The sequence below is a fragment of the Dermacentor andersoni genome, chromosome 10 (genome assembly GCF_023375885.2).
Source record: "Dermacentor andersoni chromosome 10, qqDerAnde1_hic_scaffold, whole genome shotgun sequence".
Classification (NCBI taxonomy): Eukaryota; Metazoa; Arthropoda; class Arachnida; order Ixodida; family Ixodidae; genus Dermacentor; species Dermacentor andersoni.
Window position 1 is genome coordinate 10,948,399 of NC_092823.1, and position 27,875 is coordinate 10,976,273.

At 45.9% G+C, this 27,875-nt stretch overlaps 1 protein-coding gene and 2 long non-coding RNA genes across 5 annotated transcripts; 1 reads left to right on the plus strand and 2 right to left on the minus strand.

Annotated features, from left to right (window-relative positions):
* The first annotated feature begins 12,183 nt into the window (after nucleotides 1-12,183).
* LOC140213757 (uncharacterized) lies at nucleotides 12,184-17,104 on the plus strand. Its single transcript, XR_011890690.1, has 3 exons — nucleotides 12,184-12,324; nucleotides 12,391-12,559; nucleotides 16,939-17,104. It is a non-coding gene; the product is annotated as an uncharacterized lncRNA (long non-coding RNA).
* A 332-nt stretch (nucleotides 17,105-17,436) lies between these two features.
* Nucleotides 17,437-22,357, minus strand: LOC129380450 (uncharacterized). The gene is made up of 2 exons (XR_011890691.1): nucleotides 21,565-22,357; nucleotides 17,437-20,536 (listed from the first exon to the last, which is right to left on the minus strand). It is a non-coding gene; the product is annotated as an uncharacterized lncRNA (long non-coding RNA).
* A 260-nt stretch (nucleotides 22,358-22,617) lies between these two features.
* On the minus strand, nucleotides 22,618-27,646 carry LOC140213760 (uncharacterized). 3 transcript variants are annotated; one of them, XM_072285079.1, is made up of 4 exons: nucleotides 27,367-27,646; nucleotides 25,604-25,789; nucleotides 24,093-24,178; nucleotides 22,618-22,828 (listed from the first exon to the last, which is right to left on the minus strand). In XM_072285079.1, exons 1-4 carry the CDS (start codon nucleotides 27,623-27,625, stop codon nucleotides 22,739-22,741), a joined length of 621 nt encoding a protein of 206 aa, XP_072141180.1. In that variant the 5' UTR covers nucleotides 27,626-27,646; the 3' UTR covers nucleotides 22,618-22,738. The 3 variants fall into 3 exon arrangements, 2 of the variants coding, with proteins under 2 accessions (XP_072141180.1, XP_072141181.1); XM_072285080.1 differs by lacking the exon at nucleotides 24,093-24,178; XR_011890695.1 differs by lacking the exons at nucleotides 22,618-22,828; nucleotides 24,093-24,178; nucleotides 27,367-27,646 and adding an exon at nucleotides 27,007-27,177 and having other exon boundaries at nucleotides 24,185-25,789.
* Nucleotides 27,647-27,875: the final 229 nt, after the last annotated feature.

Below are 27,875 nucleotides of genomic sequence, written 5' to 3' on the forward strand. Positions count from 1 at the left end.
ATCGCGCCGAGGACGAACACGCCACGGCGTCGCTCGGCGCCAGCATCGCGCCTTCTCAAAAATCTCTAAACGATGCTATCCCTAGGCGCCTAGGATGAGGTCACGTGAGGGATTTTTGTACGACAAATAGACGCACGCGGTCGTACCAAGCTCGGTCGTCTGCTTCGGAAAGCACGTTTACAATATGGACCCGCCACTTTCGGTTGTGTTGTATCACGGCCTGCAGCGAATATCGGGCGCCGAAGATTTTTCAGGAGTGGCACGCTGCGTAAAGGCGAGGAATTATGCAGTGCCGAATACGTGTATGCCGTTCAAGAATTAAGCGGCGAAGTTTTAGCGCGGTGTCAATCGCAAGTGAAGCGAGTCGCGTACGAAGTGGAACTTCAGGTAAGGTTTGCACGCTGCTAGATTCAGGCGCACAAACGCGAGGAAATGCTTGCTATAAGTGAATCCACAGCAGCGATAAGCAGACATCATGTGTACGGAACTGCTCGAGCACACGACGGTACGCGCCGCGACGGCAGCGGTCTTTCAGCATGCCGCGATGTACGAACTGCTCGAGCGCACGATCGTACGCGCCGCGACGGCAGCGGTCTTTCGACATGGCGCGAAACGGCGGGTCTCCTGCAATCTTTGTTGACTGCATGCCGCTAAACAAGTAGTTAGGCCTGCTTTGTAGTAGCGGCCATCTGTCCCTTTTAGTAACTGGTAATAACTGATGCAATGCATATGAGCTCGCACGTACGTGCGAATCGCGCAGCGCGAGCTCGTGCGCTGCTCGCTTGATGTAGCTTTTAATGACAACGCTCGAAAATCGATCTGCTGTATTCAATACTATCTTGCTGCGCTGCCTCAACATGATGGCTTGAGGTCAAGTATGAGCACATTTAACTCTCTAACCTTTGCTGCTCGTAGTGGGGTAGTGAATTATCACTGAATCAACCCGGCCATTTGAGGTCATTTGCACACACCTGGGCACTTCACCACTTCGCACCAGTCGAACTGTTAATTGTCGCTGTGGCCGGGTTTCGAATCGTGAATCACCAGCCATGTCTGCTGCTATGTCGGTCTGCCGTCGGGACTGTAGGTGCAAAAGACCGAATTTTAGAACGCAGATCTATAATTAAGCAAGCTTCAAGACAGGTGAAGCAGTCAGCATGGCGCGCAGTTTCGCTTACCCAGCGCGACGAACTGCAGTTATACAGCGCGCCCGACGCTCCGCTTTGTGAGGCCTTGAAGGGAAACGATAGAATCGGATGTTGGGATTCAGGCCTTCTTGTTCATGGGAGCCCACGACGCAGCAGTATCGACGGTGACGCTTTTTCGATGCTGAGCTAGGTCCCTCCGGATCGGCGTCGCCGATTCCTTCTGCTTCCAGCATTACGTCCCACGGCACACGGAGAGTCCGTTTTCGTTAAACTATAGGCTGCGAACAGCTCGCAGCGTGGTCGACGTGGTCTGTGAGAAGTGACGAGCCTTTTCGCACTCGCAACAGGGCAGAAAAAAAGTGCGAATCGACGCAAAACTCGGCCTAGAAACGTGCTTCGCCACAGCCAGGGCTCAATACGACCCAAGCTGGTACGACCCAGATGTCGTTTCCCGCGCCGCCACCAGGCGCCGCTACTATACCTCAAACTCCAGCGCAAGACGCCCACAGGTTTCAAGAATACAAATTGAGTCGAACGGATGGTGATCTTTAACAGCAATACAACCCATCTGCTGCTGCGGGCATGAGTTCTCACACGGCTCTTCTGTTGCTGGCGGCTCGTCGGAGACATCTTCGAGCGTGCTTGACGCTCCATCGCTGACGCCTGCACCGGCACTGCGCTTTTGCTGTTTAGCGGCAGGTTGGTCACACAAGTTCCTTACTTTTCGTTTCGATGTCTTCTTAGGCAGAAGGTATTTCGGATAGTTGTCGAATACCGTTGGCATTGCGTCGGACATGAGACGTGGTCTGTCTCGGGCGAGCTCGTTGACAACACCGTCACTTTGAACGTTCTTTCGATATAGCGGTCTTCAAAATGTTTTTCGCAAACACACGCTGGAGTCAACTTGCGGTCCTGTCTTCTGATCAGCCGCTCCCACACCGCAAGCCGTGTTGGGTCCGAGGGCACACCGAACATGGAAGCTTTGTCCGGATTCGACCGGTAGCCACTCCGACAGAGCGGCACGAAACACGTTTCTTCCCGGCCTTGATGCTTCGAGTTTAGCATCATTAGTCGCTGTGGTCTTCCCTCACACGGAACAGCACGGAGAAAAACGCAGGAAAAAGCGCAAATCCGACTAAAATACTATAATACACACCGCACACGACCAATGCAACTGCAGCGACTGCGGCATGCCCGGCAGCGACGGCACCTTTACGACGAGCAGAGCCTCTCGCGGCCATAGTTGGAAGGCATCGCGCGCGCTGCCACCCTCTACGATTGGGAAAGCGCTCCTTACGACACACTACCAGTATATTCTATTTCCTGTTGTACAGCGCCACCTGTGGTCGCATACTTTAGTTCACGACGCCACCGCTACGCTTATTTCCGTAGCACTGTGGAAGGTACAGTTTCCCTTCTCTAAGTTTGTATAGGTGTTCTGTGAGTTTAGTTGCTGTGTGGCAAACGTAGCGCCTACATATATATGTAGGCGCTACGTTTGCCACACAGCAACCAAACTGGCGGGAGCACGATCAAGGCGCAGCAGAATACATGTAGCGCTGAGTCATATCGAGTTAAGGCATATCGAGTAGGGCATTCCGAGCGGTTGTTCGTTTATTACCACGAGTTGTGCCGCCGCGCTCCAGCTGTTGCATTTCGGGTAGGGCTACTGACAGAATGCGGTTTCCAGGTGGCACGATGGCCTCGAATGGAATAAACGCACACGACACCAAAGATTGAGTAAGCCTGAAAATATTTTATTTGCATTTTACAAGTACAACAAAAAGCACACGTCTGCGCATCCACACAAACGCGGTTACATAGTCAAGAACATAGTCAAGAAATGGCTCATTAATAAGGGTAGCACAAACGCACAAGAAAGAAGACCTAAGCTACAAAACGTACGGTCGGCTGCTAAGTATAATAATTTCCCTGTCACCACGTGTCACTCTTATACAGCATCTTTACAGCTCTACCAGGCCGGGTAGTTTGGCGGAAAGAACGCAACAGCTTACGGCCGTCAGTTGCCTCTTCCTTACGGGTATCATAATTATCCTAATCTCCGCATCAACGTCGTGCAAGTCCGCAAACAGGTATCTGAACCATATGTGCCAGCTTAATACATGTGTAGTGAAATTATGATAACCACTGCGTCTTATCAAACGTATTGGTTTTGCAAATGCGCGTTACAGCTGACGGAACGACATACTGTAAGTGAAACAGAAGAGAACAAGGACAAAAAGAGGATACAACACTTGAAGAAGAAATGAAGAATTGGTAGGCGCACAGCAAACAAGCGATGACGGAGAACACATAATGATGCATCGGGTGTTCTGTGACATCGGTTTGCGTACTTACGGTGTTATGGAGATCAACGGCATAAAAACGTACCTTCAAGCGTACTCCCTCAACCTCCGCCGCATTCATTATGACAATCAACGCCTAAACAAAATGAGGCACTATTTTTTGCCAAGAGTAGACCTCCTTAGAGCAAGTCTATGTAATGACTCGCAGACGAACAGCATGCTTTCGAAAATGTTTTACCGCCGTAGTATTCGAACGCCGACGGCCAGGAAACACATCGATACCAATAGGCTGTCGGTGGTTAATCAAGTACAAAAACCTTGACGCTATAACTGAAAAGCAGCTTCAACAATCAAATTTAAAAAAAATCAACTGCCTATTTGCCTGAGGTAAAAAAACATGCCTAGACACCTCGATTGTTTATGTCAATGGTTTGTGTAAAGTAAAAAATTCAGCATGTTTAGCGCTCCTAGCAGAAAAAGAACAAACTAAAGTATGCGCCAGAGTTACAGTAGCTCCACTTGCGCGCTTACGCTGAAACACGCCTCGATTGATTTTTTGCCCTCTGTGGCCATTTGTTGAACTTGAGAGTGTGCGGGGCCTGCTAAACTGGCGGGAGCACGATCGAGGCGCAGCAGCCAGAAACCCAGTAAAGCCACAGAACACCTGTAAAGCGGCCATACTGTGCAAAACCCCGTTTCTGTTTCCTGTTGTACAGCCACCTGTGGTCGCATACTTTAGTTCACGACGCCACCGCTACGCTTATTTCCGTAGCACTGTGGAAGGTACGGTTGCCCTTCTCTAATTTAGTATAGGTGTTCTGTGACGCCGTGGCGTGTTCGTCCTCCGCGTGATTGTTCTCTGGACCGCATATGTGGACCGCGCGTTGTTCAACATTGCTCATATGATTGTACGTGCGTTGCTTGTGTGTTGGTTGTAGGGTCTGTGTTACTTGGCGGAGAGCCGTGAGTAGTGGCGGTGCAGCAGTGCGGCTTTGGCACTATGCCCGAGAACTGTCAATCCGGGCCGAGGACGAGCCAGAGCTACCGCACCCCGTGACAAATTGCAAAGAAATCACGCAAATGTACAGAGGCGGCAGATGTAGGCTTCCCCGTCCGCATCCGCAACTCAGCCGAATGCAGCAAACGATCGTGCGACGCACGCAAGCGGGGTCGCTGGTGCATCCCGTGCTCTTGCACAAGATGTTCTCAACAGAGCATGACACTTCATGCCCTTTTTGCAGACGGTCAAAAGGCACTCTAGCACACATCCTTGCAGACTGCACTAAGCTCAAGAACCCCCCCCCCCATCCCCTCCCCCCGAGCGGGGGGGGGGTGGGGCCAGGTACTGCTGGACGCATATGGGACCTGAGAAGAAGGTTCCACCCCATCTGGTGCCAGCGCGCACCAACCGTCACTAAGGGCTCAGTACAAAAGTTGATTCTCTCTCTCTCTCTGGCCTCGGTGAGCTCTGGCAGTACAGAATCTGCGTTGTGTGACCCGTGCTTTCTTGAGAAACCGGCGGTGGTGACAATTGAAATAATGAAGTGGCCTAGCGCCTTGGCAGCGAAGGCAGCGAACCGCGATGTTAAAGTAGTAGAGCAATGTTCTAGAACGTCTAAGGCGTCAATATAATCGCGAACAGAGCTTTAGTAACAGAGAAATTGAGGTAAATGCATGACACGATTTGAGACCCCCCAGCGACATTCCGGTACTAGCCCGATGACGAAAGCACTCCTCATAATTTGTGTTACTAATACTCAACTACTCGTATTAAAAATATCATTTCATTCGATTATAACACGAAAAAAAATGCTACTTGTCTACGTCTATTCGATAACATTTTGACGTTACCCTTCAGTAATATGGGTGTTCCAAAGGTTTCGTTTTCGCTCGACTCTGCGCCGCGCACGCTTTGGAGTTTCAGTAGTTTCATTATCGCGTCGTGCTGTGAGGGTTCTGCTGGCTCGCGAAACTTTCATTTGGAACAAGCAGCGAGAATGCCACGTCCATTTGATGTCGTGGGAAGCCCTCGTTGCTTTCCCGCTCCGGAGAGCCGGTGTCGAGGCCGCCGTCGTAGTACGCAACGACGCCGGCAGTGCGAGCCCTCATCAGCAGGTCGCACTCGTCGGTGCTCAAATCGCTGAAGTTGAGCCCACCATCGCGAGCCAATCTGTCGGTGTCCGGGTCCATTGCGACGAGCGTCGAAGTTTGCGTCATAGAATGAAGTACCCGCTTATGGGCGTCTTGCGCTGGAGCTTGAGGTATAGTAGCGGCGCCTGGTGGCGGTGCGGGAAACGACATCTGGGTCGTGCCAGCTTGGGTCGTATTGAGCCCTGGTTGTGGCGAAGCACGTTTCTAGGTCGAGTTTTGCGTGGATTCGCATTTTTTTATGCCCTGTTGCGAGTGCGAAAAGGCTCGTCACTTCTCACAGACCACGCCGACTACGCTGCGAGCTCGCCGCAGCCTATAGTTTAACGAAAACGGACTCTCCATGTGCCGTGGGACGTAATGTGGGACGTAATTCGTTTCTCCTTCCGCTAGCCACCATACTATAGAGGCTAGAAGTATAGAGGCTAGAAGGTCATCCTAGTGTCGGGAGCGGGCGTGCGTCTATTTGTCGTACAAAAATCCCTCACGTGACCTGATCCTAGATGCCTAGGGACAGCATCGTTTAGGGATTTTTGAGAAGGCGCGATGCTGGCGCCGAACGACGCCGTGGCCAAGGCGTGTTCGTCCTCGGCCATAGCCTCCTCTATAAAAATAAAGGAGGCTATGCCTCGGCATGATCGTTCTCTGGACCGCGCGTTGTTCAACATTGCACATGTGATTGTACGTGCGTTGCTTGTGTGTTGGTTGTAGGTTCTGTGTTACTTGGCGGAAAGCCGTGAGTAGTGGTGGTGCGGCAGGGCGGCGTTGGCCTCGGTGAGCTCTGGCAGTACAGAATCTGCGTTGTGTGACCCGTGCTTTCTTGAGAACCCGGCGGTGGTGACAATTGAAATATCGAAGTTGCCTAGCGCCTCGGCAGCGAAGTTCTGCGAACCGCGATGCGGCGTCGCCGTGTCCGACTTTGCTTAACGGACATCGAGGGATGTGCTGCTCGCTGCAAGTCATGTAAATGCAACTGCGTCGACCGCCCACTGTTCAGCGCTGAATGTGTGTTTGGTGTGCTGTGCTTGAAACGAGTGGTGCAGCCGTGCAGAGGGGGTGGCGGAGTAGCAGAGTGGCTTAGGGGCTCCGTTTGCGCATTCACAGACGTGTGCTCCCGTCTTGGTCTCATTAGCGGCTGTCGCGGGACTGTGGTGTGCTAGCTCCTTGCCTAGTATGAAGTGATATGAAAGCACAATTTTTATTAAAGGGACAAGATGGTTGCAGCACAGCCTTTTTTTTTTCTTTCTTCCAGGCACCTTTTCTACTTTAAGCTTCCATTGCAGTGTTTCGAGCCTCTTTGAAGCAGCACGTAGTGTATATAAAAATTGGACACTGATTGGGAACATCACCTAAGTTCATGCCTATCTATAGTAAAAAGCTGTAGCACGACCAGACAAAATAAAAGAAGGGGGTGGGCTGCAGCAATACTAAGTGTTAAATGGTGCTTTATCCTTTCCCTGAACTTTGTTTTTGTGCTATTTATGGATCCTCCACAGTAACCACGCGAGTGCCGAACTTGAGCTTATTGGTTTCAAGTGTCATGGTTGTTACTAACAGAACAGTGTGATAAACAAACAAGGGCTTCGAGGCATCCGTTCACCTTGCTTGCCTCATGGTGCTGCTTCATAAGCACCGTGAGCATCCAGGCCAACTAGGAAGGGAGGTTTGTTGCAATTGCTTCTGAACTGTATTGCCACCAAACCAACAGTGCTCTCAATGACAGCTTTTGGACAGTAGAATGCTTGCACCCAGCAAAATCGTAAGAAGGAAGCATTCAGGATGTGCAAAGTGGGCTTTTGAAGCTGGCAGCATTAATGAAGGGGCTTTGCCCATCTGCCCTCTTTATGGATACGCAAAGATGATTTCCTCTGTAAGAGGGATTGTTTCTGAGGTCGTTACATGCAACAGTGTTGGGTGTTTACTAGCTTGTCTTCGCCCACTGTTAATAATCTGTTCCTTCTCTAATGCCCCTATGAAGTGCCTACTTTTTGGACACAATTTGCTCTCCATGCATGCATGCATGTTTAGCTTGTAAAGACGTCTATTACCCCTTGCCTCAAGCTGGTCCTTGCTGATGTCACCCAAGAAGGCATTGGGGAGTATGGCAATGTACACTTACAAAACACTGTTGATACCAGTGAAACCAAATTAATGGAACTGCTGTTTTTTTTTGTCCACTCCATCCTTGTTAGTTACAATGAGCAATGTGCGAACAGAAGGCATATGTAGTTGGTCGTGCATAGCCTGCGCACTAAAACTTGTTGGCATGTTATGGCCTTAGCACAGTGTTTAGATGTAAAAACCTTCTGATGTGTTGATGACTTCCTTCTCTTTATCATACTTTGCCTGATGGAGCCAGCCAGTGGGTCAAACAGATGTTCAACAGGCTTCCCACTAGTTTTCCCAGAGTCTCCTTTACCAGGGTGCTGCTCATAGATATCTGTTTTCTTGACCTTGCACCGCACTTCAACCATGGCCACGCCTGCTAAACCTATGGCATGCTATAAATGCTATAAAAAGTGCTATAAATCATGTTCCTCCAAACTTGTGACATGTGCTACAAGGCCTTGAGGAACACCCTCATTTATTTACGCCCTCATCATACTGTACGAAGCTTCACATGATAAGTGCGACAATTAACATCTGCTGGTTTTTCAGTGTTATTCCTGTCCAACTTGCTGAAAGCTATCCTGAGTGTTGCAAAAGCAAACGACCGCTGCTGGACAAGAAGTGCTTAAAACAAGGGTCGCTATAACCACATATGTCACACGAAATGAAGAAGGCCACCGAGTATATAGGTGGTTTACTTCATATCCAACAAGCTTGGTTTTACCTTTGCTAGTGAGTAAACTCAACTTGCCCCGAATACATGGCCTGTGACAAACTATGTGCCAGATGCTGTGTCCCCTGCAAAGCTGAAGATGTGTATGAGATCCTGACACCCTGCAGCGGCTTCTACACTGGGCAACCAGGCTACTATAAAAACGACTGCCTTTACTAATATGCTAATAACATGAAAACGGGCAGAAATTTGGCTATTAATTGGACCCAACTGCAGGTGCTAGCCACTCTTCCACCAGATGTGTGTTGTTCACAGAAACTGGAGCTATATAAATGCAGATAAAAACAATGATGTTTGAAAGTAGCAGAGTTGAACTATATTCTGCACAAGCAGTGCTACCTGCAGTGCTGGTACCTTATAGCCACAATTCATGGCTGCATCACCATGCAAAGGCACTATTCTTGAATTATTAACTTCAATTATATTTATGGTGGCCATATATAGCAATTACATATCATCCACATTGTGTGCTATATGGTTAAATGTCAATTATGATAGCCATTCCTAATCTGAAATGCTACAAAAGAGCAAATATAGGCAACAAATTGCAATTCAACGAGAGAACCATTGCACAGGATAAGTGACAGACTTCCTTTTATTGAAAAAGAAATGTCACATGTGTCATGCCACCAGCAGTGGGTAGCAATCTTTCAAGCTTGGGTGACAGAGGCAAAACTTAGCATAATGCTACAATCACGCTGTAAAACGGCCTTGGACACAAGAACAAAGATCATATTGTACAGAATGAAAGGGCAAGACTCCATCTAAGAACAGTCTATGGCACCACATACTTGACATGGTGTAAAAAATGTTGACATGCCCTACCATAAAGAAAAAGCAACAAACACAGAAAACACGCCTTAAATGCAATGTGCAGAGTCTGAAACCAAGAATAAACCTGAAAAAGGCTTTGTTAAGGCTTTCAGCGATTAAAATTGTCAAACTGTCTCATCACTTCTTAATGAATCTGCACAGGTGAAAATGAAGGAAGGAAAGCCCAATAGCAGGGTTGCAGAAAATGTCACCGAATAAATATACTTTGCTTACCAACGATACCTGTGGTTTAGTTGTGGTCTGTGTATGAACTGTGTATAAACTTTTCTTGTTTAGAATGGTTTAGCAGATAAAGAAAAAATGACCATAATTTCACCAGGTGTATGCATAGTCTACGCACGAAAAGCCACTGCTTGTTTACTTTTATTTTTTTCTCTCTACTACTATGCATGAGTATTTAAGTGCCTTAATAGCACTGCTAACATCCTACTGCAAAACTCAAAATTGGGCAAGTTGTGGCATAAAGAAAATTGCAGTTTCACTCATAATGTGAAACAATGATGCAGTAGCTGGTGAAATATGCGCAGGAAGCTTACTTCATGCAGCATTTGTTAAAAACTTGCCAATGCAAGTCGGTAATCTTAAAAAGTAAAATAAGTAAGAGTCGTATTTATTTGTGGGAGTTGTGCCTCCCAGTGTTGAAGTGGAAAGACTCGGCTTTTCTTCCTCCTCTTTCATATCCAGACTTGGCCACTGCTCTACACCAAAACAACCCTTAAGCTTCTTACTGCTGAATTCGTTTTGGTGTTCTCAAATCTATATTTGGGCTACCCATTGCTAGGCCTCGCGCTTAATCAAAGAATGAATCAATGAAATGAATCATTTCTCAAAGAGCATGTGCAGTCCAGCCAAAAGCAGGGGCAAGAATCCACATTGTGCTCCTGCATTGAAGGTGAATAACACGTACCATAATGGCGAATGTGCTTTAGTAAGCTTCCCTGCAATATCAATTTGTAATGTACAAAGAATTGTCAATGAAGCTTACCACGAGCACAGATGCACTTGCAAATTATGTCACAATTGAAAATAATGAGAACAGTGTAAACCTATGTGCCCTTTCCACTCTTAGTATGCTTTACTGCATGATGCTTATTTACACCCCTGTATTGCGGTGTAGCAAGGTACAAAAGAAACGTTCCATAATTAGGCTTTTTACGATTATCTTTCTCGCAATACACTAATATTTCGCGGTGAAGCCTAAGCAATGTACTGCGGTGAAACATACTAAAAGTGAAAAGGGGCCACTGTCACCGGACATAATAAGAGTTCTTTAATTATACACTCGCGCACCCGCCGCCTCTCAGGTCACCTAAGTGGACATACTATGCTGGCTGATAGCGGTCCCCTCCCACTTTTAGTATGCTTCACCGCGTAACTAAAATGTACTGCGGCGAAGAAGCCGTACATTTTTATTGAGTGAATAAACAAATGGTTTTTACAACAGTACAGCAATAAACGCGCACCATGCATCAGTCTACCACACGGAAGAGCGTCGCAACATACGGTAGCTGATTCACACAGACATGTGTTTTTGTTTACGTTCGCACTCCTTGCGTAATAAGATTCCCAGAACTTCCACAATAGAAAGTAATTTACAACACAAAAACGCAAATAACACAGACATAAGTCTCGTTTTCAACTCGGCCGTCATGCAAATGACATATAGCGCGGAAAAACGTGAACATGCTGTGTGTTAGCGTCGTAAACTTCATACTAGGCAAGGAGCTAGCACACCACAGTCCCGCGACAGCCGCTAATGAGACCAAGACGGGAGCACATGTCTGTGAACGCGCAAACGGAGCCACTCTGCTCCTCCGCCACCCCTACTGCACGGCTGCATCACTCGTTTGAAACACAGCACACCAAACACACATTCAGCGCTGAACAGTGGGCGGTCGACGCAGTTGCATTTACATGACTTGCAGCGTGCAGCACATGCCTCGATGTCCGTTAAGCAAAGTCGGACACGGCGACGCCACATCGCGGTTCGCAGAACTTCGCGGCCGAGGCGCTAGGCCCGATATTTCAATCGTCACCACCGCCGGTTCTCAAGAAAGCACGGGTCACACAACGCTGATTCTGCACTACAAGAGCTCACCGAGGCCAAAGCCGCACTGCCGCACCGCGACTACTCACGGCTTTCCGCCAAGTATAACACACAGAACCTACAACCAACACACAAGCAACGCACGTACAATCACACGAGCAATGTTGAACGATCGCGCCCAGGACGAACACGCCACGGCGTCGCTCGGCGCCAGCATCGCGCCTTCTCAAAAATCCCTAAACGATGCTGTCCCTAGGCACCTAGGATCAGGTCACGTGAGGGATTTTTGTACGACAAATAGACGCACGCCGGGAGCGGGCGCCCTTTCCCGAAACGCCGTTGAAACCAGTTTGGATGCTTGGCGGGATAGTTCGAAGAGGGCGCTGCGCTCCTGTGGCGGGTAGAGTCACTGGAAAAAATTTCAGAGTACCGCAAAGGTCGGGATTTGGCTGGCAACACTGAGCGGCCACCGCCATATACCTTCCAAGCCGACTGCGTCGCGGGATGGCCGCCGTGTTGGAAGAGAAGCGTATCCCCGCAGCAGGCTGGCTGTACCCGGTTTAGAGGCAAACCGGATGTGACGTGTGCCAGTGGCGTACTCCCTGCCCCCAGATAGGTACTTCTACGCCTAGGGAAAGACGCTGCTAGGTGCAGCTGCTAAATCCCTGTGGTTTCTGCCAGCCACATGCGGCCATTGCCGGTTCACGTAGACTCGTTCGCGTGGTCTTGTTACGCCTCGTTGGATCGTGTTCAGTCATGCCGTCCTTGCGCGGCGTGATTGTCGGTGAGTCAGGTTAAATTCAGTTAAATAGGTCGCGCCTGCGCCTAATTGAGTCTATAAAAGCCTGCACATTGAGTTTTGCTAGCTACAATTCTCTGCGGCTGGCGTGAGCTGTCTCCACGATGCGCTTCGAGCGCGTCGATTTCGCCGTTCTTTATGTTGGCGTTAACGACCTTGAAAGCAACATGGATCCACAAGAAATGTGCGACAACATCAAGGTAAGTCTACTGAAATCACAAATTTGAAACAATAAGCGCTAATAGTTGTTTTCTTTTAAATTTTAGGCCTTGATTGTTCAACGAGACGGCCCCCGTCGTGCTGGTTTTCAAGGTGCTCCCTCGCTGCCTAGAAGATGCTGATGCGGAATAGAAAATGCAAAAACGTCGCTTGCTCAACCGCAAATTGACGGCTACGCTGAAGCGCATGCCGTGTCTGCGGAATTTGAACCCCGAGGTATGGACCCCCTTTTTCCAGCGGCATGCCGTTACATACCGTCAGGAACACGCTTGGCTTATTTCTGACTCGGTAAAAAATGTTTCACTTTTTCTCGCTTCTTGCTGCGGAAGAAATTCGGACCGTTTGTCGTAGTTGTGTCTCCATTACAGGGTGGCATTACTGCGGTGAATAAAGCAAGTGTTGCCGTACATACTGTGCGCATTTCACCCTTTGTTGGGCGGTCGGAAAATATTGGTCCCACTTTTCAGGGCTACTTCGCTATTATGTAGCGGTGAAGTGTATTTTCTACCATTGAACATTCCTGTGTAGATGTGTTTCTGAATCACGTTAAGCACATTTTTTCGTCCATTTCTTTGTCAAACAACGCGATAGAGCGATTGCGCAGATTGTTTACTTCCCTTTCTACAATGTTTAGTTTATTCTGTCGCCTTCCTTCAAACCACCACAGCGGCAAATGGACTTTTTTTATCGAAATTCCGCGTTTTCATAATAGCTGAATTTTGGTGCGGTTAGGTGTCTAAATTTCTCGTACCCACAGCTACCAAAACAGTTGATCAAATTATTAGCATCGCGAACAAATCGCATTCCTACATATGCGAGCTGCTACATATGAGCCCTCCAGAATTTTCAAGAAGCATCTTTTTTCTAAGAACCCTTGCGATATTGGAAAGCCCTGATTGAGGATTCTCATACAAAGCATGCTCAGTAAGTATAATGAAAACATGCACAAACAATGTGTAATGTACTGGGTACTCTGGCTGCTTCTAATCACATTACAGGTGACCACGAGTAGGTAGAAACGGGCCTTGAGGCTGTATAGTGGGACGTAATATTCCCACTTTTCGCTATTACTGAATCGTAGTCAGCTTTGAGATTTTACGTTATGTAAAAAATGCTTCATAAAAAAAAGCACTAGTAATGTCTCGGACACAAAGCGGCCTGTTCTCTGCTTGCGTCTATGAAAGGGTTAAGATGCACACACTATTCAAAGGTCGCATTGAGAACTGAGTTGCAGGCGCTACTATGCTCCGCAAGCAGCAGGATACTAAAAGGAGAAATGAGCAACACCGTACTGCCTTCATTTCTTCAAACCCTTCAACAAAGCTTGAACAAGAAATGCACGCGAGGGTGTCACTACAGACAGCTGCGGCAACACTGATGCATGCGCGAGAATATAAAATGAGGTGCAGCTGTGCGGTGCACGCTGCCATGAAGTTCGAATTACAGTTTCCCCCTTGCGAAACTACCGGAAAGGACATATTGCATCCATCGGTGTTAGTATATTTTCTAGCATATTTTCTTGTTTTCAGCCAACATACACATCCCCGTTCAATCAAATAGATCACTGTAGATGGCGGCCACAAGCATATTACAAGGACTGTGAATTGGAAGCTGTTAGCTACCTGTGGCACAAAGTCATGCAAGGGTACACGTAGTCTTTGTGTGCACATTGACTTCATGTTTTACCAATTTGACTGGCTCCTATTGCACTCCGGCTGAATAGCAATAACACTACTCGAAAGCTTGCATTAGTGAAAAACATCTAAACTTTTTCTGGTACAGCCGTGCATTGTTCGTAGTGTCTCAATGCATTGCAGTGATTGAACAGGCACATATTGGCTGTACCACTTGGATTTCAGCGTGCATGCGTTGGCTGGACAAAAAATTCTACCATATTTTACCTACAAACTTTTGCTCACGATTGGAAAGCGCTGTTTCTGTTGTAAATAGATGTGGCTTGCACACAAGGTATGTGCATGCTAAGTGTCTTGGTAAAGAAAAGTAAAGGTATGCTGCATGAACAGAAGGTGCTGCAGCCACATAACCTGACCTTTGACCTTCATTATGCTCACAGATTGAAGGGATGGAACTAAGTGCGTGTCATTTAGATGCTTGATTTCAGCCAGTTAAATTTGCCAACATGGGGATTCAAACCACTGGTGTCCATCTGCTGTTGGGCTGAACTCTCAATTTAGTGAGACTACTAACTACTGCGTTCATTGGTGCTGACAGATATCAAGTCCGTTGTAGCTCGGCATTACTGTATTCTGTCACCAAAATGCTAGAGAACCACTTGAGATCCTTCGATGTCAGCATCCTCATAATCAGTGGGCACCCCATAAGAAAAATAGGTCAACTTTGGCTGGTATCCTTGCAAGTGTGAGAAGGCTAGGCCACAGAAACTCGTCTTTCTGATTTGTGCACTATTCAGCCACGTTAAAATGTGGGGAGCCTAGACATCTAAAAGACGAGGAGCAAGCAAATTGAATGCAGCTACCAAGCAAAAAATGTGGAAGCGTAAGCTGTTGATTTTTTACTTTAAAGGCACGTTCACACCAAAGACGGAGCGGCTAAACCGGGCAAAGCTCTTGGCCAGGGGATAAAAGTAGGCGTTAAACGAGGCGGCAAGCCCGATCGCTTGCGGACCACTTTTCCCGCCCGCCAGAGCTGTCCGATTTGCGGCAGCCAATCAGAACACCAGACGACGCTGGCGTGTGCTGCGCGATAAGGATGGACGACCGGTGCCACGAGACGGCGACAAGTGCGTCACGAAAACGTTAGATGCTCCGCCTCGGCGGTGCGGGCAGCCAGGCAAGCCGTCCAGTATACAGGGTGTTTCAGCTAACTAGTGCCGAGGCACAAAGAAACAACTAGACCTGCAGTACTCAAATACAATCAATTCAGTAGACTACCCTGTTGAGCAACTTTAATACTTACGGCTCATTGAGAAACGTCTAACTGCTTTATTTTTATGAAGATAGCTGCTGTGGTTATTTTTTCAGGACAAAAGAAAGTGCACAAAATCGAAAAAAGTACCATGCAACTATGCACTTTTTAGCAGTGACGAACAAATGAACAATGCGGCATGCAGACAGGATGTAAAATATATGCAGATCCGACACACTGTGAAAATTATGTAAGCAGCTTTCTTTGCTGCTTGTGTTCATTGATGGCATTTGGCAGTGATATGTTAAATGTTACCTTGCATGCACCACTTGTGTTCGTAGTACACAGAGCTCATAGGCAGACGTGCGCTCCGATGCTCAAGGTGGTGTTGTGCACCATCCATATCCTGTGAGAGTAGTGGCACTGTCATTCCCTCACACGGCGCATCGCATGGCGGGTGAGGTAGAGAAATCCGTTTATTGAATCCTTAGGAGAAATAGTTGCTGCCACGTCCTGTGCCCGACAGAGCAGCGCCTGCTGGCCACACAGGCTTCTGTCATGCAGCATGGCCTCCCAGTGTTGTAGTGTAGGGACATTGAAGTTTTGATGCTGGACCACCACTTGCATACTGTCCTTTTGACGCCGTGGTGCTGTATTGCAGCTTTGCATCTGCACATCCTGTCTCAATTGTTGGCATGGACACACTTGCAGTGTTTATTTTTTCAGAAATAGCATAAACATGCCATACCACACCTTGAACTATCATTATAATATTTTTAGTTTGCCACCACAACTGTCACCATGTCTAGATGTAGTATTTTTCTTTTAAAGAGACTCTATACGAAGGATGCTTTCTGATGGCATCTTTACCTTCTCGTATGATCATTCAGCGAGCACAAAGTGCTGCAGCTTCTGCAATGCTTTTGTCTATTCCTTCCAGGCACACTACTGCCAATGTATCATTAGCGCTGAAATAGAATACTGCCCGTTGCTCAAAGCAGCTTCAATATAGATTCCAATCAGAAGAATAGGCAGACTTGTGGCAGTATACAACTTTCTATAGCCATAAAAGGCAAGCTAGCATAGTGGGGCATCTCAATGCTTGTAAAAGCATTCAACTGCATGTATCTCCAAATAACTAAGCTCAAGCAGACACTGCCAAAATTCGTGCTTCTCATGGCGAGTCGGTGCGGGAACTTGAAGGTGGCGCTTTTCCTTCATTTTTGTGTCTCTTATGGTTTTGCTAAGGCTCTTGCCACAGCAAAATTCCTCTTGTGGTATTTTAGAAGGGTAATTTAATAATCACCTAGGCGATGTCATTTCCTTCATTTGGTTGCACTGTGTGCATCAGTGCAATAAATGGGTCAAATGGCTTAATACGAAATGTCGCCAGGCCATTTTGGCACGACACTTGTGGATAACATTTTGGTGTGGCTTGGGCGAGACTGAAAGAGAGAAATTGACACATACAAGCACAAAGGCCAGGCACTGTTCCCTTGTGGCCTGCACAACCACTAGAATAGCAGCTAGTCTTGTCAATTCATACTGAGTATCACAAAGTGTAACATTGCAAGAACTGTAGCTTGGTTGATGAGACAAGGCACTTATAGCTGTAGCTGAAACATGTGGTGTGATCAACATGTACAAGGTTACAATACTCTACACCCTTTTTGTATTTAAGTTTAACTTTGCCCACAATCTGATTACAGCTTTCCAGAGTTCCTTGGAAAATCCTCCCATGCACCTGCCATGTACATTGCCCTCCTCCTCGATGTGGCGTGCAAGATGGCAGCAGCAGCTGTGGGAACAGTTGAAGAGGCGAAGAAAGGTCCACTTTATAATAGGTTGTATGTAAATAAAACTGATCGACCTCAACTGATTCGGCTTCCACTTTTGTCAAGACAATTGTCAGCAAAGCAATGGAGCAATTCCAGTAGGGCGATCGTAATAAATAGTGCATAGAAATTCTTGGAAGCCCCGTCAGCTTTCTTGCTGTTAACAAGCTGTCTTGGTGAGGTGGTTTAGGCAGGGAATGCCAATTCATGAGGGATGGTCATGGCCACCATGCAGCATTAATCAGTTCTCTAGACCGAGTGCACTAATGTCACATGATACATTTTCAAACCTCGCATGCTTTCTTTGGGGCTGAGAAAATTAATGAAGCATGAAACTCTGCATGTTCCAGTTTTCAATTAACCATCACTGCATTTGTCCATTCTTGAAACAAATTTTATTGTACCAAATGCATACAGAATGAATTTGTGGAATATCCAAAGTACATTTTGCTTGTGTTGGTCAAGCAGCTGGCAGAACAAAACCACTAAGTTCCAAAGCAGAAAGGTAACACTTCAAAAGAAGTACACAACTGGCGAAACAGTGTTGCTAACACACGAGTGCAAAACTTGCCGCCGATTAAAAAAAAGGGAGCTGCTACACACCACTTCGTTCCTTGACCATTTTTTTCTTTTGTGGCTGATTTTTAAAAATCCTTGCTATAGCAAATGCAAGGACATCAGAAAATCAACGCACAACAGATATTGGTGCAATGGTTTAAAGTAATGAAGATATAATTTTGCATGCACATTATTTAGTCTGAAATAGAGGGATAGAGCACAAACGTTACTCTTCAATCCCAATAAAAAATATGGAACTCGAGGGCTACGGATAAATCTTGAGGACCTCGGATTCTGTAATGTGCAGCTATACTTAAGTACACAAGCATTTTTGGATTCTGCCTCTACCTGGGTGCAGCTTTGTGACCTGGAATGAAAAGCCACAGCCATCGAGCTGCTGCAGTGGTGACATCACAGTAAAAGGTAATAGCGAAAAATTTAAACAATAATATGGCCATGCAACTTCCACATCAGATAGGTCACCTGAAGCTTCTATTTCCAATTTTTCTGGTGTTGCATAGGACAAAAATTTTGAAAAGTGATAGTGTACGATTTTCATACATTAACAATTATGCATATCTAGTTTTTTTTTTTTTAACCATGCAGCTATTTAGCAAAAAGTTTTGAGCACAGAGAGCCTGTCGTTCTTGCAAAGGAGTTTCTGGGTGACGAGGACACACTTTGCTGCTAATGCGAGTTTCAGAAAATTAATTTTGAAAAATTCAGTCACTTTTATTAGTAACTTGGCGGCAACCTTCTAAATGGCATATTTGGAGGAAGTAACATGTGAACGCACACCCTTTCTTTTTCGAAATCTCGAAAATTGCACTTATTTTGAAATATTCATTATGGCGTTCAATTGAGTACAATCGAAACTTGGTGCATCCTGCTCCACATCAGGCGGCAGTGCCCTGTCAAGAAGTGCGGGACAAAGCTTAAATGATAGCCTGACACGGCACACTGATGCACATGCTTGCCAGGCAAAGTGTGTCGTATCAGCTGCTACAATGACTGGCCAAGATGTTGTTTCAGACTTTCTCGAGCCTGTTGTCGGGGGTGTTCCCATCTGATGAGGTAGCGGGACCTTCTTTTCTGCGCTCCCAGCACACTCAGTACCAATATTGCCTCGATTTACCAGTGAAATTCAATGATGAATATCTTGAATTAGGTGCAACTTTCAAGATTTGTAAGAAATGAGAGTGCTATAAAATGTGACTGCCTCCAAATTTGTGGAGTTCCATAATAGAGGAATTCCTCTGCAAGAATGCCACATTTGCTGCGCCCATAACTTTAAAACAAGAAAATCTGTATGGTAATAAAAGACACCCTGTACATATACAGTGTGCATTGGAGCATTTCATGCAACCAATATTCAAGCACCTTCTGTCTACAAAGAATTCATAAAGCAAATTTATGCTTGGAATCAGTTACGAGCACTGGAAATGCAAACACTGTGACGAACCCTGGTCACATGCCAGGCATTGTGTTGCTGCTCTCTGCGTAGGGCCTATGAATAAAAACCACCTTCAACATTACACAGTAAGCTACCAATTGCTATGTGTAGGAAGACTTAGTTCTTCAAATGCAATTATGACCTAGACATCCTAAAGCTTTTCTGATAATGTACTTTTAGTGAACAAGTACCCCAAACTTGGAACAACTCTGAAGCTATAATGCCATTATTATCTGAAAGATGCACTACACATTTTTTTAACGCAGTAAGGAAACATTCATAATCGACAATGCCACCATAGACATGAGAGTCATATAATATTGCACTGCGTGCAGCAAGGATAGCACAATCTCGCACAAAAGATTAGTCTCTCCCGCAGACTTTGAGGGCTTCTTTATTTTGTCTCACTTATGATGCCGTGACATGGTACGAAACCATGATGACGTAACTTATGATCATGAGTTACTCTTGAATGAAAGCTTATGCACACATGCATATTCCTGCATTGTAACTCTGGAGTGCACTTACAGTAAGGACACTGTGAAAAGAAGAAAAGGCCAACAGCAAGAACCAGGCAGCGCAGTGCTGTTTGCACCTTCTCGGCTGTTGTCGGTTTAAGTCACCTTCACTGCAGCAGAGTCGTGTTATGCGGCGAAGCATATTTAGCATCATGCAGTGAAGCATATCTGAAGTTAAAGGGGACACTGTTACGGGGCCCCTGCTGGTGCTTATGGTTACCCGACACTATCAGCTTAAGTACTCGTACTGTGACCTCTTCATGCATTTGGACAACACCAATCGCCATGTGAAAACCTCTGTTCACTACTAATCTTGCTAAGAGCCTAAATTGTTTCCAAACTACAAATTTCACCAAGTGGCAAACTTGGCAATGCTTCTGGAACCTCTTTCTAAAGTACTTTAATACTACCAGGATGCTTCAATGTCAAACTGGATTAAAAACCTGGGATGAGATTGCGCAAGCTTCTAGCTTTCTGACTGTTTGCTTCACCTTCTACATCAGTGAGTAGGCAGCGTTCAATAGGCGCTCCCGCTTCACCAAGCAGACGACCGCTGACGAAAGCACGGTGAAAGCGAATAATGAGAGCGCAAGCAAACATTCAGAATGCAAGATCTCGCCCTTGGATTTAGAGAAAGGAAGGATAATTTCAACACCAAGGAACACCAACACTGGGCAACATTCATGCACTAGCTTTGTCAGTTTTTTGATGCTCCCACTACTTGTGCTGAGGTCGCGAGAAAAGCCCAGAGAGAGTATACAATTCGAGAATCATGTACCTCTTACATTGTGGATGTCCTTGCACTGTGCTAACGCATGAACACCACCACGTCTCAAAATGATCGAATGAGACATATTAAAGGCACAAACACTGTTACCTTATACGTAGAACCCCAGCACCTCCACCACTTCTAAGGAACCGCTTTATTCTTGCCGAGCTAGAGCTATGGCGAGGAAGAAGCGACACACACTACGTACGGATGAGGAAGATGAAGGAAAGTCACATTGCGCTCACAATATCGCTAACGTGGTAGTTTCCCAAAGGAAGCGGTCACACCACTGCGTATAAAGTGTATGCACAGGGATTCTCATATGTCTTCCCTGTCCAAGGGACTGGTGGCAAGCACCACAAAGCAGCACTGGTCAGGTGCATTCCAATTAAATTCTTAAGAATTGAGAAAAGGCCGATTCAACACAAAGCAACGACCTGACACCCTTGCCAACAAACCTGTTGAACTGGCATTAAGTTTCAGATATTTGCGGCCACACATATGTAAACTAATGGGCAAGGTTCTGACTGGTGTTGTAGAAGTCGCGGGGCGCTTTTTTCGTTGCGACGATAGATCGGATTCATTTACAAGTAGTGCTCCAGGAGGGCACATGTAACCGGCAAACAGAGGCCTCAGGAGAGCATTAGATTATAATCAAGGAGGCGGCAGGGTACCCAAGGGGCAGCGGAGGGATCAAAACTGGAAGCAGGGCGGTCCCAAACTGGAAGCAGGTTATGTTGCCCCAACTCACGGACCACCCTGACTCCAGCCTTGTCCGCGAAAGCGGACAGCTGATCTTAAAATGCGTCAGAAAATTCGGAAAGTACGACTTACACACAGCCTACAGACATCAAGATATACTACTAGCACGCGCAGGCCTCGGCGAGCCCCAACCCATGGACCAGTCCGCGTTCTAGCTCTGGTGTCCCCGTTACCGATTTGGTGTCCTGGAGACGCCGCCAATAATATGAAATAGTGACACGTTGTTACTAGTAAAAAACACGATTTAAGCCGCTAACGCTACGTTCAGCACTGCCGCGCCCAACAACTTCTACAACGCCTGTGAGAACTTCACCAAGCAATGGTTGTTCTTGGCAATACTAAGAACTTGTAAATTTTGTGTACCGCTCATGCTTAACTTTGTAGTGCACTGTGGCTTAGTGAAGCACTACGATTGCGTGTAGCATACGTACACATCTTACCTGATAGACGGTGAACGGGGTCTTGTACAAATATCCGCTGAAGAAGAAAAGACTACACCTTCACATGTGTTAAAACACATGCCAAACTTGAAAAAACAGACGTACAATGAACCTCCACACGCTAAAATAGCAAAAGCATCACTTAATAGTCGAAAACTATTGAAAACCTTGCAAGCGCCATGGCAAGCGCAAATCCGCCATTGCTGCTGATATTGATGTTGATCAGGCTGTCCCCTTGCGATCGAGTCGGCAAGCGCGTTTCTTTATTCTATGGAAGCGCAATTGGCGCAATGTAGCCAAAATAAACAAATAAAACTGTGAATCAACTCCAAATACACACACGCAAAAGAAAAATCGTCGGGATTCTCTATAACGACGTTTCCAACCCCTAGACCGATATTTCATACAGCTTGTTGCATTAATTAAAATACCTGCAGTGCATTGTTTTCATAACGCGCAAAAAAAATTCTGCACTTAAGCTTACCCGCACAAACACGCGGCGCAAATTCGTAGAACGCCACCAGTGCAGCCCCCACCCGCCAAGAAAATATATGACTAGTCAATAATAATAGCATATAATTATAACGTGAGCGTCGGCGCAATCAATGGAGAATTCAATTTTATTTGTTATAGAAAATCAAATGCAATGCAGTAAACAATGGATAGAATTAGGCATATAGCTTCCTGGAGTCTAAAAAAAATCTGCCTTGAAACTTGACGTGGTGACACGGCAAATTGTGGGTATACGATTGAAAATAATTGCTATAGTGTGTTCGTGTATGAGTAAGCTTCTCAAAAGGACTTTCAAGTGTTTCCATGGTATGGCAAGCTTATATCTTGATTCATCAAGTTTTTTTTATTCATATTGTTCAGTTATGTTTAAAAAGCGAATTGTAAATCCCAAAGGTTTTGTTTTTTACCGGGGGAACACAGAGTTGAGCCACTGTTTTGAAACAAACTTTTATTTAAAGGTAGTTACAAGTAACACCGACACCCTCGCTCATGAAAATCCTAATGGTTGTGTTTTTTACCGGGGGAAACACAGAGTTGAGCCACTGTTTTGAAACAAACCTTTATTTAAAGGTAGTTACAAGTAACACCGACACCCTCGCTCATGACAAAACAACTTTCACTCGCTGTGTCCAGACACTTGGTTCAAGGTGCATGTAATGCTTCATCTCCAAGCTTTGCGTGGTTTCTTAAAGGCATTGTGAAATCTACACGGTGTTTTTATTTTACACCTCCTCATCTCATAGCACAAGATCTGAAATGCGTGAACAAGAAGAATCAGGCCAGCACATATTCACAGAAATGAACTCTTCACAGTGCAGTTGACAAGTGCAAAAATTACAGCAGAAACTGCCAGTCACATGATATGAGTACAACATAACTGTTCTTTTTGCGGGAAAGCCTCAGTCCCATGCCGACATTAACCTATATGGTGGTCATCACTGGCAATGTTTGAAAGATTTTCATAAAATAAAGACTGAATGTCTGGAGTATTTATCATAAGGGAAGTAGAAACTCGCACATCTTCTAAACAGCCCTTTGCAGTGCTAAATGTATGCTGGCTATTGATAGTAATAAATAGTATGACTGTTACAACTGTTAAACAAGACAAAAGCTCACAGGAATATGAAGGCTTGAAGTGATAAACAGTGTTTGGAGGGGGAATGTAGCTGGAGTGAACCTTTTGACAAAGATTTGTTTTCGTCAGTGCCGCAATTAAGTTCGGCACAGCAATCTTTATGCACGCTTAGCTCACTTTCCCACACCCTCAATGTAGGATGAAGAGGAGAATAAGAAAGTGCGTAGAATGAAGTTGAAGTGTAGAAAAGAAATGGGGAGACAGTGAAAGAGAAGGTAGGAGCACTGTTGTAGATTATTCTTCGAAGGCTACTCTTCCAAAAGAAAAAAAGAAAAATATTAAATGTGTAAGGAAGCATTGCCAATTGTTATTATGCCTACTCAAGTAAGAGATGCACCATAAGGGATGCAATATAAAACTGATCTGATATGTAGAGTGGCCTAAAGCTTTCTGCATAGTCTTGACAGGCATGACAGCACAGCACTACTGCACCACTTCTCTCTTCCTAACTGCACTGGAGGCTTGTTACCAGTAATCGTGCCCTGCTGACATGGTTATCTCTTGTTTCTATGTTGCTGTCCCTAAGCTGTTATTTAAGGACTTCCTTTTGAGCTTCAGTGGGCCTTGAAAGGCTAGATGATGGCTGCGACAATCTAGGGTTTTTTGTAGAGTGAAATCTTAACAGGTGCACAACTTTTTTGTTGGCTGGTTCATTTGAATGGTCTGGCATCTTTCTTTTTGGGTCACTTTCACTTTCAACAAGCATGAAAACTGGCTCAAACAAATTGTTTGCCTTCTCAGCCACACCCTCAGAGACTTCACCATCTGATATTGCCTGTCTGACCGAGTCCATTTTTGCTCTTAAGAGTGCTGAGCTTTACACTGCTTTGGCTGCTTCCAGCTTTGTTATACTCTGTACAATGTGCAATGCCCGACTTGCCTCACATGCTTCTTCGGGTGAGCTCTCATGGGCCTTGTTGCTGCTAGTTGGATTAGCGATGACCACACAGTGAATGTGCTTGCACACTGTAAAGTGTATAAGATGGTCACAGCAAGTGCACATGTAAGTATGCACACACACTGCACATTCCTTACACCTCAAAGGACAGCAAGCACCATCTCCCACTTTTGACACTTTATATGAGAGCCCTTTAATAGACTGAGATGGCACAGTCTATATGCCATCTTCATTTAATTTGGCACAGCCATCTTCATTTAATTTGGCACAAGCTGCCATTTCACTGCCAGACCTGTGGTTCTGAATTCTGCTCAGCTTCTTACCCTTTGCCCCTTTCATCATCTGGATAGCCCTTTTCATTAAAAAATGATTTGTCAAGTCCATGAGGGCAGAAATAAGTTTGTCACCATGCTTATTCTGTTTTCTCTCCAGCATAGTATGCTTTAACGTCCTGCGCTTGCTCTCAAGGTGCATGTTAGTGTTGACAGCTGCTCTAGTCCTAAAGCAATAGGCCCACTCTTGCGGCCTAACTGCATAGTGGTCATTGAAGTACTTCAGGAAGTCCCTCAGTTTTTCTTCCTCACTAGAAAGGAATTGCTTAAAATAATCTTCAAATGCCTTTTCCGCGAGGAACTCTTAATAGTAGCCACACACTATGGTAAACATGTGGCCTTAGCTGTTTCTCTACACACTCGAGTATCTTCTTATGCCAATTGTTATCCACATGCCAGGCACTGAGTAGTTTCTGTTTTGCGGCACCCACGGCCATGGACCATGCTTTGTAGAATTGCGACGCATCATCAGATATCAATGTCTTAGCAGCCACTTTTTTGGCCATGGCCGACTCCAGATATTTGAAGAATGCTGTCAAAGTTTGCTCTTTCATCCGGTTGCAGATGAAATAAGCTATAGCTACACCTGATCCTATTTTATCTAGCACCAGAAGAGTGGTCAGCTCAAACTGGTACTCTGTAGTTCCATGTGTGGAGTCAAGACATACAGTACCTGCAGAGCCCAATTTTTCTAGTAGCTCCTTCTGAGACTCTGTCATCAGAACAAGAGCAAAGTCTGCTGAAGGAAATGTACCACTTGGGTCCACTGCACCTTGTGCCTTGTACAGGCGGACAAGTGTTTCACCTTTTTCTTTCATCACAAGCACCCACATGTCTACACTGATAGCGTCATTAGTGTGACAATGTTCAGGAGCAGCAATGTTAAACTGCTGTTTGATGTTATGCAGGGTTGAGCACTCTGCCAAGTGCACGGGCCTCAGCTTGGATGCCACAGATGTTCTTACTCGCTTTAGAATGGTTTTCATGGGCACACCCCTTTCTAGGTTCTCTGCTACGCTGGCCTTTTCCTTGTCACTCATTCTCAAGTGCTGAATTTCTGGTTTATGACCGTAATGGTTTCTTTGATACCTGACTTTTATGGTGGTGCCTTCAGGTGTCGGACGGTAATTGTGACGGTAATAAATGAAAGACATATCTTACCAGACCTACAGCTCCCCTGACTTTTCTCCCGACGGTCACTATGACCTTCCTTTTTCCTTGCCTCGCCTGATCTATTACAGTAATAGTGGATCCTTGTTTCTCCACTGGCCAGCTTTTTGGGGTCCCTGGGCAAAATGAACCAGCAGTTTTGGCTACCCTCTTCTTCTGCTTTCCATTCATGAAATTCTGTAATAAAAGCACAAAATAGCATTAGATAGTGACAAGTACTATTGGGAGAGAGATGCAAACAAAAATAATCACTCTGAAGGCTTTGGACATGGGCTAATGTAGCATTTATTTTACTCCCTCACCTTCAACTCGACTGTGTCATGAGGTCACCCTTGATATTGCTCAAATTTATGTTAAAATCGAATTTCAAATGCAATGCGCCATAACTTCAAAAAATTTATCATATTAGTTTTGTTTTAATAAGAAACAAATATGAAACTTAAGCATGATCTATGCTCACTCCTTCCTCAATATTGAATCAGACTGTACATTCATAGCAATGCTGTTACGATAAGACAAAGACGAACTGAGAGCACATGGTGCAAGCTACGCCCCAGAACAGTGTGAATCGCTTCTCTCAGTTTCTTCTTGAAAAGCTCTTTCTTTTCAAGAAGAACTTGATTTTTTACTGTAGATAGGGGCTTGGCGAGGGAGTGTTCCATCGTCACGCGGTTATGATCTGGCTTGGGCATGCGCCTGGTTCGAAGAGGCAGCATTATGTGTGATTTCAATAAACCAGTTGCTAGTCTGCGTTCGTCCTGTCTTCTTCTACGTTGGTGTCTTTTCTCAAGCGCAGTTTAAGTTCACAAAAAGATGTCTTACCAAGTAGCCTCCTAACACACTCTTCTTAAAGAAAAAAGGATTGCGCGTGCGTCAAATTTCGCTCTACTTTATGAAATCTACAACCAGAGTCCTTCAATTGAAGGACTGTGGTACTACTAAAGAATTTTCCCAAAGTATGCCGGGAGACCAAGCCGCTGACAGCCGCAATTGCAAGTGTGGTCCTGGACCTACGTCGGCCTGCATTCGGACCTATTGCGGCCTGAACTGAGGCGGAGACTACACCACGCACGCAAGTAGCGCAGCGCAACGTCAGAACGCAGAGGAAATCTCTCCTCTCGTTTAAGTAAAAAAAAAAAAGGGGGGGGGGTGTTGCGCGAGCGTCACATTTCGCTCTATTCTATGAAATGTACTGCTAAAGAGTTTGCCCACAATACGCTGGGAAACCATCCCAGCGACATCCGCAAATTCATGTATGGTCCCGGTTCTGCGTCTCTGCCGCATTGCAACGTGCACTGAGGCGAAGACTAGGCCACGCACGCATGTGGCACAGAGCAACGTCAGAACGCAGAAAAGCTTACTCCTGTCGCTTAAAAAAAATAAGATGTACAAACGTCAAATTTCACTCCACTTGCTGTGCAGGAAAGCAGACAATGCCAAACGTATGTCATGTAGCGCATCGCTGGGAGCGCGCACACATGACTATACTATAGATGGATAATCAAACAAACTATATTTAACGAGGATACAAACTTCAAAATACCCCAAGGAAATAAATTAGGCACCTGCGCAAAAGCTGCTCTTCGCGAAACAGATGGAGAAACAGTAAACAAATGCCCGCAACGCATAAACAACTGCCTTTTTGGAGGCACACTGCACAACAAGAAATTAAAAAAAGTCCGAGATATAATATTGCGTTTAAACGTCATTTGCTCACGATGACTGAGAATAAACTTAATAAAACTGTTCCTCACCCTTATTGTTCCGGACCACCAGGTGCACGTAGTCAGCCTCGAAGTTGTGCGCAGCGATCTGGTGCACCGAATACTTCTCCATTGTAGGCAGGGAAGTGCCACATACGTCGCATTTCATCAATTTCTTGACATTCACGGCCATCTTGTGAACGCTCCTGATGTGTTGCAGCATGTTCTTCCTCAGTATGAATAGTTTGCTGCAAAATTCGCAGCGACGATCGTCATCGCCGATAGCAGCTCGATCACAGACGTGCGCCATTCCGACATTGCACGCACTAGGGTTGTTGTATAATCCGGCAGCAATACAGGGAAGAAACCTCTCCAATCACGTGACACACTAGGTATTCAGTGGCTCCATAGGGACAGTTGGAAACCAACTTAGGGAACCAACATCCGGGAATGCAGGGTCACGTGGATGCTGCCTTCTATTGTTCACCGGCCTCAGCCGGCCTGCGGGGAAACGCATGTGTTGGAAGAGCTCGATATTCGGTGACACATCGGGTTGAGTG